The sequence below is a fragment of the Gavia stellata genome, chromosome 3 (genome assembly GCF_030936135.1).
Source record: "Gavia stellata isolate bGavSte3 chromosome 3, bGavSte3.hap2, whole genome shotgun sequence".
Lineage (NCBI taxonomy): Eukaryota > Metazoa > Chordata > Aves > Gaviiformes > Gaviidae > Gavia > Gavia stellata.
In genome coordinates this window covers 4,989,821-5,007,894 of record NC_082596.1, presented here as the reverse complement: position 1 = coordinate 5,007,894, position 18,074 = coordinate 4,989,821, and the positions used below count along the sequence as shown (strand labels likewise).

Below are 18,074 nucleotides of genomic sequence, written 5' to 3'. Positions count from 1 at the left end.
ATGGGTAATGGCAAGCTAATATATGCAATCATCTGGTCTTTTGTGACAGCGCCTTCAGTCAAAAAATAGGAAGGAAAGATAAAACACAAATAAGCCTTCCCGTATGCCAAAAATAATGAGTTGACAATTTATAGTAGGCAGTCAAAATTAATATTACAGCTGCATCTCTCCTCTAGTACAAACATCATTCACCAGGAGAGTCAAGCAGAGGAAGGAGCTGTATGGCCGTGGGAGAGCAATGGGAACTGGAGTCTGTAATTGCGCGGTCACTAGTCTGAATCTGGCCCAGAAAGTTAATTCTGCTGAAAAGCTGTGCAAATAAAGGTACAGGTGTTCAGCTGACAGAGGTTGGAGGCTTTCTATGAAGCCTTTTTTTCCACCATCCCATCAAAAGGTCTTCAACTTCGATCTCATTTACAGTGGATGGAAGACGTCTGTCACACCTGAACTGCATTTTCCTCTAAACTTCTCTCCTCCTCCAAATCAAATTTCATAATTTCTATTATTCCTGGTACTGTTAATATGCAACTCATCTGATTAGTAACAACTTTGGTACCCTTAATCTAAAAAAGAAAAAAAAAGATTCAGTTTCATTTTTTTCCCCTCCTGGTTTCAATTTACAAAGCTCCTTCACCGCAATGGAACAGAAAAAGATGAAGAATAGGACTACTTGTGTTGCAGTATCTGTGTCCCTGGTGGAAATAAAAGACCCAGGATTGAAGAATTTCTATTCCAATTGCTGGACTGCAAATACCGATTACGTTTAGCATAGCTGTGACGGTGAATTCACACTGCCGAATTTAGTGCAAACAGCTTTTGCTGCTGGGTCTAACCCACTTCAGAATAGTTAAATTAGAGTCACTGCTCAGATAAGTAAGGTTTAAATCCAACTTTCCAGGTTTTCTTCCTTTAAAATCTCACCTGAATTACATGCTACCGCAGAGTTTGTTTAAAAAAAAATAAAATCAGTAGGACCAAAAAAATGTGTCCTTAATCCACATCCACAAGTTCACATGTACTTTTAGGCACTGCAAATCAGAATTTAAATCTCTCAGTAATATTTTATTTATCCCAACCTGTATTTTTAAGGGCAAATGAACACGCTCATGTTTGACAAAGTAAGCAAAATATGAAAAATTTCAAGACAAAGTAGTTCTAAATGGGAATTTTACCATGTACTTTACTATTAGGAATGAACTCTAAAGCTGAATTTAATGTTTGATTTCCTACAGTTTCACCAGGTGTAATCTATCCCCAAATAAAAAACTTACAATTTCAGTCCCTAACCTACTACCTGCTAGATCCATTGCTAAATTGCACACAGCTGACGTAATTTTGCAGCTAAAAGAACTACAGTAAAGGGGTGTTACTGTAGGGTAGTAAAAAATCATTAAGGCTGTGGAAAAATTCGAAAGCCGCTCTTGAAAAGAATAGGTCTTGTAGCTGGTGTAGTCTGATTGACTCATACAAATCAGCATCTATCACTGTTTAAAAATAATAAAAATTAAACCTGACCATGTGTTTCTGCAGAATTCTTAGTATTCTTTCTTCTCTATAAAATATATGCATCACTACGTGACTATTTTATCATGTTTTCAGCATACAGTGTACCTTTTCTCTATTAACCCAAGAGCTTTTCCTTCCCAGTGATTCAGAGGAAAACAGATGCACACTTTCCAATCAAATATTTGGGTGCCTACCTCCCATGGACTTGTTTGGAAATCTCAAGCTATGGACGTAAGAAAGAGGTCTGCTTCTATCATGTACAGAGTCATTAGCAGTATTTCAAATAGACAAAGTCAAGAGGAGTAAGGCTGTGGCCATAGACAGGATTAACGCTTTCCTTCCGAAAAAGGGAACAGCAGTAGGGTTTCTGTATCACACTGCAGCTCGGTTTACTCATAATTACAATTTTTCTAATTAAAGACTGCTTAAGAAGTATGTTAAGATATATCAGTTGTTCCTGAATCTTGCTAGGTGAGAAAACTTTCAAGTTCAGTTAAAATTTAATTCTAGCTCTTAATCATGAAGGACGTTCTAGGGAAATACACAAGTAACGCAAAGCCACAGTAAGAGGTGACCTGGGCTTGCTGTTAGAATCTATGAGGAAAGAGGAGACTATTAATATCTCCATACTTCAACAGTGTCCTATACACTTCTTTCTTCTCAACGTGTACAAGTGAAAAACTAAGAAAATATTCTTTTAATATTTACATATTCCATATTTGTTCCAAAAGGCCTAAAGTAATGAAGGAATTAAAAAGTGAAAATAAGGTATGATAAGGAAGAAATGAAAATAGGTATGATAACCACAACGGCCAAGCAGAAAAGATTAGAAGTATTTATATAACAGAAAAAGTTACAAAAGAAGCAGGGTTGTTGGTAAGGACAAAAAAAAAAAAAACACCAAACCCCCCAACCCCAGAACAACCACCACTGACAAGAGATGAGGACGGAGTGCATTAATTAAGTTAAAGAGCAACAGGAGGGAAAAAAAAATAAATGCTGGCAATTCAGTGCCAGCCTTCTGTTTAGCATCAGTTCTTCTACTACTGATGCACACTGCAAGTAAATCAATGCCTTCTTCCACTTAGATTAAGGATCATCTATTAATCATTGTATGGTCATGAATCTTTTCAATATGATCCTAAATCTAATCAGATGTGCAGTAAACTTGCTACATTTGTTACGTACAGAACAGTCAAAAAAGCCCCAAAGAAACCTAATCTAATTATGCTGGAGAGAAGTCCTAAGACCTACAAGCTTTATACTGTTTTAAACCATGCTTAAACCAATTTAGCACCATGTAAAAATTTCCCTCATTAAGCTAAATTTCTCGACATTCGATTTAAACCAGCTGAAGATTTACCTCTCTTAGCTCTTTCCTCCAAGGTAACAATATTAATGTACGTATGGCAGAACAACCGACAAAGCCCTATATCCCATGGGAAATAGGGTAAAAATATGAGTTTATTAAAAGCAAGCCTAAATGGGAGCCACAGATTAAACTATCTGAACCATCTTCTGCTAACCTCCACTGAAAACACTCTCCTCAATGACTGCCTTTTGCAAATGATCATCACTCCAGCTAGATAATTCTGTCCCACCCAAAATGGTTAACAAAATCATTAAAGTCAGCCTTTTCCCAGGTGTAGGTTACAATGTTCATTTGCACGAACACGAAGGAATCCGGGCATCAAAAGCATTTCCTGCCGACACTGTCACTAGACTTTTTTCTCTGGCCTCAAGTTGTGCCAGGGGAGGTTCAGGCTAGATATTAGGAAAAAGTTCTTTACTGAAAGAGTAGTGAAACATTGGAACAGGCTGCCCAGGGAGGTGGTAGAGTCACCCTCTCTGGAGGTGTTCAAGGAGCGTGTGGATGTGGCATTGTGGGATGTGGCTTGATGGACATGGTGCTGTGTGGTGTTGGGTGGGTTGGTTTTTGGTGTGTTGTGGGGTTTTTTTTTTGTTTTGGTTTGGTTTTTGTTTTGGGTTTGGTTTTTTTTTTTTTTTTTAGGTTGGACTTGATGATCTTACAGGTCTTTTCCAACCTTAGTGATTCTGTGATTCTGTATTTGGTCTGCAGGCATTCAGACAAAGAAGGAGCAGAAGGAGGAGGTCATCTCATCCAGTTCCCAATCAGAGTAGGGTCAATTTGCATCTCACAAAGTCTCATTAGATCTGAGGATTAATTTGAACCCAGTTTGTCCATCCTCCATAGATAAACAGTTTTTCATTTACTTTTACTTATTAAATGCAGAACTTCCTATTTGTCATAAAATATATTGTCATCCACAACTTGGAACGTATTATAGTAATACGGTAACTCTGCATGCATCCAAAGGACTTGTCTAAACCCCTAGGAGACTCACCAAGTATCATTCCACCTTTTGCAAACGCTTTGCAATCTTGCATGCCAAATTTGTAGGAACTGGAATACTATTAAGTGAAAAAAATTACCTCTAATACTTTTAAATGATTCCTTTATAGTTTTTCTAGACATCAGCTTATCAGTAAATGAAAAATAATTAAGACTGGAGTAGAGACTGACCTTTACTGCATGACATTCACTTAAATATATTCAGGGGAAATAAAAATTACATATATGAGATTAAGAGCTTGATTCAGGTAGAACTATTAACTATGTCAAGCACTGCACAGACATGCAAGACAGCGAAGGACAGCATGAACTATTTTGTAGCACACTGCTACTCAATTTGGGAAGACCTAAGCTCTGTTCCCAGTTTTATGACATAAGCAAGTTTTCGTATTTCTCTGTATTTCCCTTTCCCCCTTACATTTTACTTTTGTCTAGTTAGGTTGTAAACAACTTCTACGGGATCAGTCTTCCCCTGTATCTGCGCATGCCTCACCTTGCACCCACAGCAGAAGGGTGCAATGGCCTCTGGGAACTACTGTAGTATAAGTGAGTAATGAGAATGACTGTATCCTCAAGTGTTCGTCATCTAAATGAAAAAGGCCACAGAAAATTCAATCTGATATTAGACCATAGAAGCATAGGCCAAATTATTTTATAGGGTTTGTGTGTTAGCATGTTCCAACACAGTACCTTCTGCTTCACCAGTCATCGATGGGCAGAAACGTGGGTACACTTTGCAGCTACAAACAGAATGACCGAAGCGGTCACTGCCCCATGTACAGAGCTGGCAAACAGGTCATGCAAGTCCTGTTCAATTGCCCGAAGGGCTAAGCTAGCAAGTCTTAACCGTGCAGTTTAAATTAATTTGGCTCTCATGTCATAAAGGATTAGGGAAGAGGTTCTGTACCGCCAATGGAGGGATAGAGGACTTTCTTCTAGCTAGTGGATAGTGCGAATCAGCTTACAGTGGGCTTTGATGAGATTAACGAGCTGACACAACAGCTTGCTGCTGCCCAGAGGGGTGCTTCCGCTCCCCTCTGCCAAACTCAACTGTGCTTTCACTTTTTCCCTAGTGCCAGCATGGAGCTTGTCCACTGTCTTGGGCAGTTGATCCAGCTCACCAAACCAGCAGAAACCATGTGAGCGGGGAGAAAGAGAGGGAGGAAAGAAGGGATATGGAAAGGGGAGTGACCATTTTGATGGCAACAAGCTCACACTTCTGGCCTGGCAAACCACACCCTGAGCGAAGTGGCAACAGAAGGAGGTACCTACTTCAGAAACATAAAATCAATTCTTATCAGTTATTAGAGAGGCTCTGTAAATTACATTAAAATCTCCAATTAGAAACTTTTCTATTTAAAACTTACTTTATCTCTCCCAATGGGAAGCGGCATAGCTGTATAAAGGTTTTTTCTTCCATCAAACACTGGTTTGCGATCCCCAAAAATCTGGGTTTTAAAGTGCTGAACCATATGCTCCACTATTTCTCTGAAAATACAAAAAGGTTATGTTAATTCAACCTTTTACTTTTGATGTGAAGTAGCAAATGAACACTAACACTAATATTTATGAATAAAGGCATCAAGTAAATGAAGGGGTTATCCACTGTTGGGTATTAAAAGCAAGACTTGACTGATCTGAATTAAAGCAACCTTTTCACAGACTAAACTGTTTTCTTAAAGCAGCTATTTTTAGCTTTTTCAGATTGAAAAACTTTCCTTCCTCTTTTCTGTGATCTACTGAAAGTGTTTAAGCAAAAACTCATGCTCTCTCAAGCTCAAAATGAGAGTGCTTGGTATTCTCCTGGGGCTTCTGCTCCCCTGTCCTACAGCCCTTTCTGTACAGGACCACGGACTAAAAGCTCAGCAGCCTTAGAAGCTTTCAAAAAAATTACTATCCAAGCTTACAGCCTTAGTGTAAGGACGATAGTTCTATGATGACAGTGATACGCGAACTTTTAAATGTAATTTTTTCATGTACGCAACAAAACTGGGATCAATCCAACAAAACTGTATATGCACATTCATTGGGACCCATGCATATTAAAAATACATATTCATTTAATCATAGCTGGAATTAGGGTGCACATTTGTATGAATGAGGTAACCACTCACAAAGGTCTTGTCAAACCACAGTGTTTACACACTGGTCATGCAAAGCAGTTCACCAGCTGATGAGAGGTCTGCTGGAATAATAACACCCTTTGATGCCAAAGGTCTTTGGTCCAAATGTCCCAAATAGACATTCTTCAGGCTATCTGTATCACTAGGCTGTAAAATCTAAAATCCATCAGCAGCCTGCAATACGCTGCCTACAAGATCCTTAACATACAGCTTGGGGCAAAAGGGCATTAAGAAGTTAAACTGACACAGAAAGGAAACCACTGTTTCTTCAGTACTGTTGTCAACTAACAGCTCAGAGACGCTGCAGGTGACTATTTCATACACCTTGACTTGGAAAGGTAATTAACCCAGCATACCGCTAGATATCATAGCGATGCAAAATTCTGAGATAAAACTCTGAATTCATTCAAGAAAAGAATGAAGACTGTTTTAATTGATAATTTTTTTGCTGTGTCCCAAGGCTTTAAGACAAGATGTGACCACTGAAAGAAACTTGTCTGACCTCCTGAGAAGTATGAATAAAACTTGACCCAGTAATATCTGTCTCAGGCCTGCAATGTCTGACTGAACAAGTACGTAATTTAGAGGGTGGGAGGAAGGAGGTATTTTTCAACTTTCAGTTAAAGATTCAGCAATGGAAAACCCATTCTCTTACTGAGCAAGTTCTTCCGATTGTAAACTACTTTATATAAAAATGAACACTTCCACTTAATTAAGGTTTTCAAGCTTCAAACCACATTTAGCAATGGTGTTTCTCAGCTGTGGGTGGAGATATCTATCTTAATGAAAAGTAAGTTGTTTTCTCCCTGTGAAGTTAAAAGAGTTACTTACCAATTCACTAACTTCAGCCCTTTGGGACTACTATTCTACCAAGATCATGCAAGCATACCAAGAACTCGGGGCCAGTGACTGCAAGCAGTGCTCATCTTGAGCCTTGTATGAGTCCTAGCTGTCCTCGTGAATTAAACTGAGGGCATCCACGGTGCAGAACTAGACGCACATTGCCCACTCTGCCTATCTAACTATCCAAATAGATCTGGGCTTTCTGCGACATGTGAAGAATTGTAGCCAGACTGTACTAATTTTGCACAGCAGCACATTGTCTCAGCTGTGTGTTTTCCAGTCCTGCTCCAGCTCACGTCTCATCAGGTGGAACTTGTATGTACACCGTACACATTCCTGCAGTGGGTCTGCAGAGTTATAGTCCAAGACACAGTAAGTCCTAGAAAAAAACCTGAAGAACAAAGCTGGGACAGATGAGGGAGTAGCATGAATGATAATAAAATCTCCCTCTATCCTTTCTAGAGGTTACAACATATAAAGTAATAATAAAAACTAGGTACTATAAATATACATCTGAATTATGTAACCAAAATACTAGAAACATGTAAGCCAGCTGGAAAAACTATCATTTAGAATTGGACTACATGTGCATCCTGTGGAATCCTGTATACATATATATATATATAAGCACACACAAAAATATAGGTATACGTGTAGGACTGAAAGCACGGCTCACAAAAACCCAGGCGTAGGTGAGCGCACATACATCTACAGGATAAAGCATGCAGGAATAAGCACTCAAAAGAAATAAAACATACACTTCATTAAGTGAATCGAATTTGTATTCTTCTCACACTGCACTGAGAAACATGCACCATATAAACGCATTTGACAGTGGTGACATCCCTGTTTACTGCAAAAGGCATTTCATCTATGTAGATTTATACTTGCTCCTGTTACCACAACAGAGGGAGTGACTAACCTGACAAAGCAGAGCAGGTCGGAAGTTGTCAGTGGAGAAAGAACTTGCTACGGAATATAATCTGCCTTTTCAGTGAGAAAAATTGCTTTATTATTAAATAATTATGCTCTCTGTCATTGATGAACAAGCACCCACATGCTGGACTGTAACGGAGGTGATCACACAGAACTAGAACACACACAAGAGCCGTGCAGCACTCAGCTCTCAGAGAGCTACAGAGCCACCGCAATCTGCATTAGTCAGCAGCATGCCAGTTGTGAGGGCTGGAGCTGGTGGCAGGGATATCAGTTAATGAAAGCAAAGCTCTCACGGTTCCCACTATGAAAAAAGTGACTGCTGAAATTTTTTTCAGCGCTTCAGTGCAGTAGGAGTATTTCAGTGAAATCAGCAAGGATGCCCTTGGGCAAGAAGAGAGTTCAGTCTAATACACCTACAACGGTGTTTGCTATTAAAATTAAATTCAATTCTCGATTAGCTTAAAAATTACATTTATAATAGATGACCACAGAAAAAGAAACAGGACAGCAAAGCGTAATGGTGCTGCTTTATGAAAATGCTATCATTACTGAGTCTTTAGTATAACAATGGATAATGCACTCCGGTTTATTAATTCACATTAAGAAAACTTCAGCTTTTGGGTGGCTTTTTTGACTCCACACTTTGTTCATGTTCATGACTGCATATTCCACCCATGTGACCTTTTTTAATAGGGAAAGGTTTTGCTCTTGAATATATAAACATGCCATTCCGATCCTCTACAGTCAAGTTGTAGGTAGTTATGATGATGACACTTGTGGTTTCCAGTTAGTGCCAAGTCTTGTTCTCTAGTTTCACTTCTGGCAACACCACTCTTTTTCAAGTCAATGAGGTTGCCACACTGTGACTAATAGGGCACATATGCAAAATGCAAGACCTAATTGCTTGTTTTACTGGCCAACTGATCCATGTTTTCACCTTGCTATCTGTTTCAGGAGCATATATCTTTCCCTTATATAGAATCTACTGATGAAGGATAATTTCTTACCTAATTTAATCCCTCCACGATCCTCTCGCAGCAGCACAAACAAATGGGTTTTGCCTCCCCTTGTCAGTAGGGGAAGGTGGGGAAAAAAGCTGGTAACACCAACTCCCTGCTGAAGGACTTGTCAGCCAATTGCACTCCAATATTTAACCAAGCAATACTAAGAATCATATTTATCAAGTTGGCTTACACTGACCTAGCTCCACTAGAGTTAATACAGTTTATCCATGTGTCACCAGTGGCTTTGATCAGCAGCATCTTAAGATGCTGACAAGTTCAATCAAAATAAGGGACGATTAGCAGTGAAATCTTGGAATGGTACAGAAAGACTTGGAGAAAAAAAAAAAGCCTGTTGATGGGTATGCAAAGTTGGAAGCTATCAGTACAAACAATGACTAAAGACAGACACATCCTTCAAGCTGTCAATGAAGACAGGCACAGGGCTCCAGCATTTTCAAAGGAACACAAGAATGTAAATAAACTGAGGAAAAGCAAAGCACAGTATTACCTGTTAACTCTTCTAGGGCATTTTTCTGGCTTTATATCCAATTCGTAATGGTAGATATCTATTTTAGGAATGTCCATTTCAAAGAAATTGGCCTGCAGTTTGATTGTTCTCCCAGAAGTGCCAAAATCTGGTCGAGGAGGGGGTTTAAAGGCATATCCCTGTATTGGTGGTGGCAACGGTGGAGGAGGTGCAAGCACTGAAAAAAGAGAAAGCACAAATTAGCCATCAGCTATAACAAATTGACAGTTAAACAAATTTACAGGCTATTTGACCAATGAAGCACAGCACATTTAAATCGGTAACTTTTTTAAACAATCTAAGAACTGGAAAAAAAACCCCTACTATCAGGAGTCCATGAATTCTGACTGTCATCTTCCCATGCTGGTTCACCATTTACTGTATTTCCTGATTATTGAATAAAATCTTAAAATCAGTTGCAGTTTCCTATACTACAAATCAGCTGGGTGGGAATTTTAGAGGCCAGGCGGGCAGGGTTTCAAATGAGACACCGAAGCGAATCACCTAACCACGTTTATTTGAGCAAACACCTATAAAATGGAGTTTCTACCACTTAAACCACCTTTGCAATCACATTTGGATGAATTGCATGCGTCTAAAGCAAATACAATGCATGCATTTCAGCTATATATACTTTGCTCTAATAACCACACCGCACGGTTTGCCAAAGAGGGGAATAAAGCACAGGAGCTGTTCCTACATGTTGCAGCTCTCTGGAAAACGCTATGTATTAGAATTAAACTATATCCTACTGTTTCCTTTAAACATAAAGCAAACAGAGCAAATAGTCTACTGCTGCTGTACTGCATTCTTGAGTTCAAACGCCAGCTGTAGATCAGACAACGTGAAGCAGAAGCATAATAGCTGCTTGCAGTTGTTTCAATCTAGGACTCCATTAAAAATACCCACAGAAGTGTGTAAGGTACCAACTCGAGTATTTAAAACTCCTGCAGCATCAGTACTCAGGTTTTCCACGGTCTAGAGCAATAACAACTTGCAGCAAAACCTTCACATGTGAAATAACCCAGGAGGCTTCTCATTACTTAAGTAAGAATCCAGGCGTGGTTTCCTGGGATTATCAAATTCAGTCCTCTGCTAGCACCAGAAACAATACGCATCCCTTCATTAACAGATCACTCACCACTTCTCCACCCTTGGTTTCCCTACTGGAAAGCTGTTCCAGAACAGTGATGCTCTAATGCTCAGAAACATCCTTCTATTTTTATTTATTCATTGTCAGGTTATACTCACTGACTTTCAGACTAAGTACTCCTTATTGTATTTTTAGATTTAAACCAAATTCCCATTTAATTCTTAATTCTAGGGTATACTACTTCTATTACTGTCTTCTCATAAGCCAGGCTTCATTCTCATCCTTCCAGTCATTTTTCAAGCTAATGCATTTTCAGGTCACCTTTCCTGAACAAGACCAAGTGTTGTTCTACACAAGGTCCCATCAGGGTCCAGCACAACCACACTGATGCTTTCATCTCTCAATTGGAAACATTGGGTTAATGAGCCCTAAACTGCATTTGCCTGTTGTACCACTGCCTTATAACAGCAGCTCTTGGCCATCCAGTGACCAGTCCGTACATGTGTGCCCATCTTGGTTGTTTACGACTGATCACCTCACAATTCACTATTAACTCCCAGATACGTGATCTTTAATATATCTATTTTTTTAACCCATATCTATTACCCTGCTGTTTTCTGTATGATGCTCAGGTCCTCCTTTTTCTAACAATGCCTCCTATGCCCCATGATGAAGTTTCATGTATTTATTCCTAACATGCAAAGATTGTTAATGAAATAACAAACAAGACCATTCCCAACCTTAGTAGCACCATCTCCCCACTTCACCCTTCAACACTCCCCATGGCCAGTTTCCCACTCATTAGTATCTCCTTACTTATTTTTACCGTTCTACTAACCTGACTTTCAGCACCAATTTTCCCACATACCAGATATTTCATCAGAATCCCGATCGTTTGGTTTGACATTGGGAATATAATAGCAGGTCTTGTTAGTTATTTTATTTATTTAAAAAAATCTTGGGTTTTCTCATTTGTTTCATGTTTGGGAAGTTTGTTTCAGATCTTGTCTTCCAAACATATCCTGAGGCATACACCCTTTTGATGTCACATTACAGAAGTTCAATTTGCTTTTTTCCTCCCTCCCGTAAACATTGCCATTAAAGTCTGTGATTCTCCAACACTAACTTGATCAATATGTTAAGGATGCTTGTTGCCAAAGACTTGCATTTGCATGACCTAAAACTTCATGTTTCTGTGATAAAAGATTATTCCGTCTCCCTAATTTAAGTACACCAACTCCTTCAGTTTTGTTTTCAATGGAAATAATAGCAATTCTCATTTGAATACTATTCTTACTATTTATCTATCTTGCCTTGGCAGTGTCAACACCTGCACGGAGAAAAGAAGCAAAGTATCTTCTTAGTTTTCACACAATAGCTCTAGACTCTTATCTATAACCCAGTCCTCACCGCAAGCAGCCCATCTGCCTCTGCATCTGACCTTTCCTATTTACATCCCTGAAGGCAAGTCAAAATACTTAGCTGATTCGAATTCTGCTCAACCTTTGGCAATTTTTTTTTTTTTTTAATTCCCGCACATCTAACATGATTTCCAAGACATGGATTTGTCATCTTTTCCCAACACTAACAGGACCACTGCTTACTTCAAATATTTTTCTGAAGGTGATTAACGCACGCAGGCGGCCCCGCAGTCACCACATTCCCTTGCTTGGTGTGACAAATTCACAAAGTTTCTGTGTCATTAATTGGAAGGAACCCTCTCCTGTGGATATGACAATTAACAAAGTTATTTGTAGCATTATCACTACAGGTGGAAAGTAACATAAAAAATACTCCCACAAATATTTATACTTGCAATATGACAAACGTTTCTATTATCCACCTCCAAAACAGATCAGGAGGATATGCACCAAGCACCTACCTCTACTCCACCAGAATCTCATTTATGATGGTTTTCCTGAAGGAATGTGGCTCCCACCTGTGATGCCAGCCATTTTGTTGCTTTACAGCTCATCACTGCACGTATTTTTATTTCCAGCTTTCCATAACAGAACGTTCCCATTTGAAAACCATGTCCTAGTCATTAACATTATTCTGATTTTTCTGTGTCGTTCCATGTTCCGTACAGCACTACCCATTCACAAATATTTTAATTTTCTGCCCAGGCTCCTGGCATTTGTATTTTAACACGTCCGTTTCTTGTCATCCACACTCTGCATTCTAGCTGCATTATGTATTGCCTTACCACTACTACCTGGTCAACTATTCTCTCATCAATACTAAGCATCTCCCTTCTCTTTGCTGTCTATTTTTATGCCTCCTAACATTTCTGTATCTACTGCCACATCCTAATTCCCCTGCTCTTCCTTTTTCTGTGCCAGATTTGGTATGTCACGACTAGTTTTCAGAAATACAAAAAAAAAAGCTTACAAGATTTGGAAGTACAAAGACTAACATCATGGAGGGGGGAACCCCCCCACAAGCTATTTATGCTGCAAAATTAAGTAATTAAGTAATACATCCTCCTCCCACCGTATTAAAATAGGATCGTTTACTACTTCTTACAGGGGCGTTACAAAGTTGTATCTATACGTGTTCAGGGATCAAACACAATCACATGTTGCTCCACAACATCATTACATTCCTCCACTGGAGTTTTAGTGACAAACAGTAAATAAAAGTGAGGGCATATATTCAGTTTTGAAAATAACATGAAACACTGGGAGAAGCAGAGACTGCTATGGAAAGATGCGATCGGAGAATTTTACAACCTGCCCATCTGACGGTGGGGGGGGGGGGGGGGGGGGGGGGGAACCCAAACAAAAAAACCCGAACCATGCTGTTCAGAAATCAGGACTACTACTGACCTGTATTTTCATTTTAAACATATTTTTCAATGATTTTTTTTTTCAATCCAATTAAAAAAAAGGCAAGCTATTTCTGGCTCAACTCCCTAGGCAAACTTATTTAGGTCAGGGTGTTGCTTCAAGGAGATAAGTACTGTTTATTAAACAGCAGCATTGACCCGATAAGCAGTCAACCTGTATTTTTGCTGCATAAAACAGATACGTATGTGTTAGCTATAGGACTGAGGGATGTGAACTGGACTTCAAGGGAAAAAAGTTAAGTATTACAACTGCTGATCTGAATTCATTTTTTGGACTACTGCCTCGAATTAAAAATGCAAAAATCAAACTATCTGGTGTAAAATGTATTACAGCAACCAGCTGTGAAGTGTACAGTCACAAAATAGTGAATTCTGTGCTGATAGGAAAGGATAGAGCTTTATTATTCTTCTCTATTGAAGAAAAAAACATGAGTTTCAACTGTAAAACACAGTTGCTACATTCAACGTGATTCAACAGCCCCAACGCCTTCTTCAAGCCCTCCTGCATAATTCCCGTCAACCCCTCACTTTTAAGTGTGACAGAAGCTGTACCAACAAGAGAAGTCTCTTCTTAGCACAAAGGTACCTATTGGGAGGTTTTGCTGTGTGGTGAGGAGCGTTACAGAGGATACAGCTGGACACCGGAGCTCGAGGTGACACCCTGCCCAAGGAAATCTGCCAAAACTCGTATCCCAATGCACGTTACTTGCTCCATTTCTGTTTTTCAGAGGGTCCTTCACGAACACAGATGATGCTTTTGGAGAGACACTATTTCAAAGCATTGAAAAATCTACATGCATACCTGGATTTTACTTTTAAAGTGCTGTCAAGGGAAGAATGAATTAGAAGAAGGATGAAAGACTAATAAACCAGAGCATCCATGTGATAAGTATCAGAAGCTCCTCACTCATTTGCTAGATGATAATATGAATAATGAGAATGTTTCAGCCTTGATACGATGATTGAGACCATCAAGAGCCCCATTTTAAAGGTTTAAAGCAAGGTAAGCTGGGTATTGAATAATGAGGTGGCAGTATACTGTCTTTAGGCTTATTTTTATCATGAAAAAACCCAGACTTCCTATTATAATTCATCCAATTTACATAAACTCAACACTCATAGTTATCAATCTTAAGAAGTGTAATTTCTACCAAAAAAAAAGAAATCTGGAAAAAGACAGATGTTAGAAAAATAACAGTCTCGTGGCAGTTTTCTGAAATAAAATTAATAATCAAGCAAAATTACTCTGTCAATAGAGAGTGGCAGGGGAAAGGTGGTGGTAGAGGAACTCTGCAAAATCCCAGAAATGCTGCTTTAGTACAAATACAGAGGTTTGCAAATTGAAAACACGACTGCAAACGCAAGGCTGACTGCGTGCGTGCTCCTACTCCAGCACATTATCGTGGATCAAAACTGGAGATAAGAGAGTGACTCAAGGAGTCAGCTGGCCAAGGCACTCCTAGTATATAAAAGGTGTGAATGAGCCGCACTTCTGAATGAGCGTGGCTCAGCTCGTCTACTCCGAAATCCATGCAGTTGTGTAATGATGAATTTTCAGGACCGTTTAATTTATAACCATTTCCCAGACTCAGAGCGTTCGTTTCTTTTGTCCTTCATTCTTCATCATTTTTTAAAGCTTAACTGCTGGTCTGCTCAGCACCCTGGAAGCGCTGCCAGTCAGCACTAAACTTGCACGGTGAAGTTTTTTTTAGCAAAGAATTATGCAATTTTAATGTGTAGTCAGAGGCCTAATGAGTTACTAAATAAGAAGGGGCCAAACTAGTTGCATCTAAGGGCTTGTCGACACTGGAAATCGTCTGAGCGTAATTATACTAGTGTAATTATATCAGTAAGTTTCCTTGTGTGGCAAGTCCTAACACATATTTAATAATCAGGTGATGTTTTCACAACTCCAAGCATGTTTCAGCATTGGGCTAACGCAACCTACATTTATCGATAGGAAGTCTCTCTAAAACCATTTTTCTAAAAATATAGTCTCTAAATGAAACTAAGATGAAGGAAGAAAGCCTTATTTGGAAGCATCACTTTCAGTTAACGTTTCTAATATCAGACAACAGGACAGTTCTTCCAGATCATCATTACGGGTGTTTACAGATACTGCTGCACAATAAAAGACGCACTTTTCAAAGTATTTTAGATTTATTAAATACTTGATACCCAAGTATTTAATAAAAGAAGGGCAAATTTCATGCTAGTATACAGAAGTTTAATTCACTTTGTAATTCAACTCTCCTGCAGCACTTGATTTGATCTACCTCGCTTGCCAACCCCAGCCTTGCAGACAGCACGGACTATACAACCATCGTGCATATTCGTTGCTGCGTCCAGGTCAGTTACTGATTCCATCACACAGACACAGAGAGGAGGCATCGCTCCTTGGGAAAAAAAGGGGTTTAATAATGTGTCCTCAACTAGTGATCAGCTATTTTGCCTCTGGAACTGCAGGAAACAAAAGAATGACAAACGTGTTCATCATGATCAGGTTAAAAAGAACCAAGACTGGCAAAGGAACAGACACATCTGCTTGAAAAGGCTTTTCCAGCAGCTGCTGTACAGGTGCTGAGTATCATGAACACAGAATAATGTAGGTTGGAAGGGAGTTGACTTGTCAAGTTTTGAATATCTTCAAGGACAGAGTTTCCACAACATCTCTTACAACCTGTTCCAGTGTTTGATCACCCCTGTGGTAAAATAACCTGCCTTATACTCAACTGGAGTTTCCTGTGTTCCAGCTTCTGTCCATTGCCTCCTGCCCTGTTCTGGTGCCCCTGCCACACGTCTGGCTCCGTCTTCTCCACAGTTTCCCCTTAGGTAGTTGTAGACAGCCAGAAGATCACCCTTTAGCCTTTTCTTCTTAAGGTTGAGCCTGATTCTCTCAGCCTCTCCTGGTATATCATGTGCTACTTCCCCCAGCCACCTTGGTGGCCTGTCACTGGGCTTGCAAACAGGTAACGTCCCCTTTTAGGAGCACAGTCTTAAAAGGGAGAATGGGAGACTTGGGGAGGAGACACTCCATGGTGGGGGAAACAGGATTTCCACAAATAGTTATTCAAATACTAGTAACAGAGTGAATTCAGAAAGAATGTGGAAAACATCCAATACGAATCCTTGGCAGGACCTCCACGGAGTTTTTGTTTATTTTATTTACATATATATTTTATATATATATATGGTTAGAGCAAGAAAAGGAATACGGGGAGTTCAGCCTTTTCCTTTTAGGAGCCAACTGAAAAAAGAGCTTTGGGTTCTCCAAGTTTTCTTACAGTCTGGGTTATATAGAGAAGTTTAACTTTCGCACTGGCTTTCTGTTAAGAACCGTTAAAGAAAGATAGGTAAAAGGCTGGCAGTGTTTTCTACAAGATAAGGAAAACCCAAAGCTGCAGCTCATAGTCCCTCGATATTACGGGGGTAGAGGAATCTATATGGAACCCGTACCTCGGTCTCTGCTGCTCATTAAGCATGTTTTAGAGTATGGAAACTAAAAGTTCTCCAGAAAAACTATAGCGTTGTTGAATTAGATGATGCACAACAAATAAAGGTAACAGACTTATTTATTATCCCCAAGAATTCAACAAACCAGTAACAGACTTATTTATTATCCCCAAGAATTCAACAAACCACAAGGAAAGACTGGAGGGAATTGGAAGAGATGATGTAATCAGAACTTCATTTAAATCAAATATCTGTTACAGCACTATCTTAAATATCAGCTATTGAAGGTTCTTTACCAAGATGCAATTGCCAGAAGACTTCATGAGGCTTTCTGCTAATAATGCATCTTCTAGAAAAACAGTACTTTGTAGAAGTACTCACAAAAAAAGGGGGGTGGGGAGGAGGTAAGACTGTAAACCTTATTTATATCCACTATGAGGAATCCACAAGTTCAGTGTAAAAGCCCTATTGCCCTAGAAATCAAGTAAGATCCATTAAGTTGTACAGCATGCAAAGTATGATTGGACACATCAAATTCAACTTCTGAAGTTCTTGTCCTTTTCCTTAGTAACAAAGTAAAAACGTAGCAGTGTTAACAATGCTTTACAACTCTTATTTGTCCAGAGCCACATTTCTGCTTTGAAACAGCCTGCAACTCTAGCTGTATAAACCTATGCATGCTCCAAAACGTGGATTTAAGTTGCCACTTGTATCCATCCTTTGGGACCACTAAACGTGATCAAAATTTCCTTTTCTAAAGCTCAAGCTCACTTATTCCTTGTTTACCTCTCCTATGTCTGAAGGTCGGATTTTTACCATCTCCATGCACAAGAGTGCCTTCCCCCTCTGAACATGTACCTGGTAACATTCGTCTTGGATTTGTCACGAGTTTCGTTGCCATGTATCACCCCACAACTTGTAAATCATTATTTTTGTGGAATGGACCCTAAAACGCTATCCTGAGTTAGAATGTTCGGGGACAGGGTGTTCCCGTTCCCCATTGCACTCAGTCTGCTCCTGTACCTGCTCATTCCAGGCCACCACGTGTCTCCATTTACACGTGGAAACCAATCCTTAAAGACATTTATCTCAACTACCTTCTCGCATCCCTCATTTTTTCTGCATGTGTTAAATTTCTGCTATTTCTTTTCTCACTCTGACCATATACAAACTGTGCCTAGATCCTGTCAAGGGTTCATATATGATGCCTTTCACATCATTTTTGATGGAGCCCCTCTCTAAAGGTTCTTTTGATCTCTCAGTGAGCAGCTACCATACTTTCTAACCACAGCACGTTGCGTATGCCGAGGTGGGCTATCAGAGCTAGAGCTGCTTCAGTACTGACAAGCAAAAGTGAAGGACCTG

The 18,074-nt window shown here is 39.5% G+C and overlaps 1 protein-coding gene across 1 annotated transcript in view; it reads right to left on the bottom strand.

Moving 5' to 3' along the window:
• AGO2 (argonaute RISC catalytic component 2) overlaps window positions 1-11,106 on the bottom strand; it is a 35,005-nt gene extending 23,899 nt beyond the window's left edge. The window contains 4 exon segments of the mRNA XM_059836036.1: window positions 5,248-5,368; window positions 9,298-9,493; window positions 11,015-11,054; window positions 11,056-11,106. Coding sequence (XP_059692019.1) covers window positions 5,248-5,368; window positions 9,298-9,493; window positions 11,015-11,054; window positions 11,056-11,106 — 408 coding nt within the window.
• Between the last annotated feature and the right edge of the window lie 6,968 nt (window positions 11,107-18,074).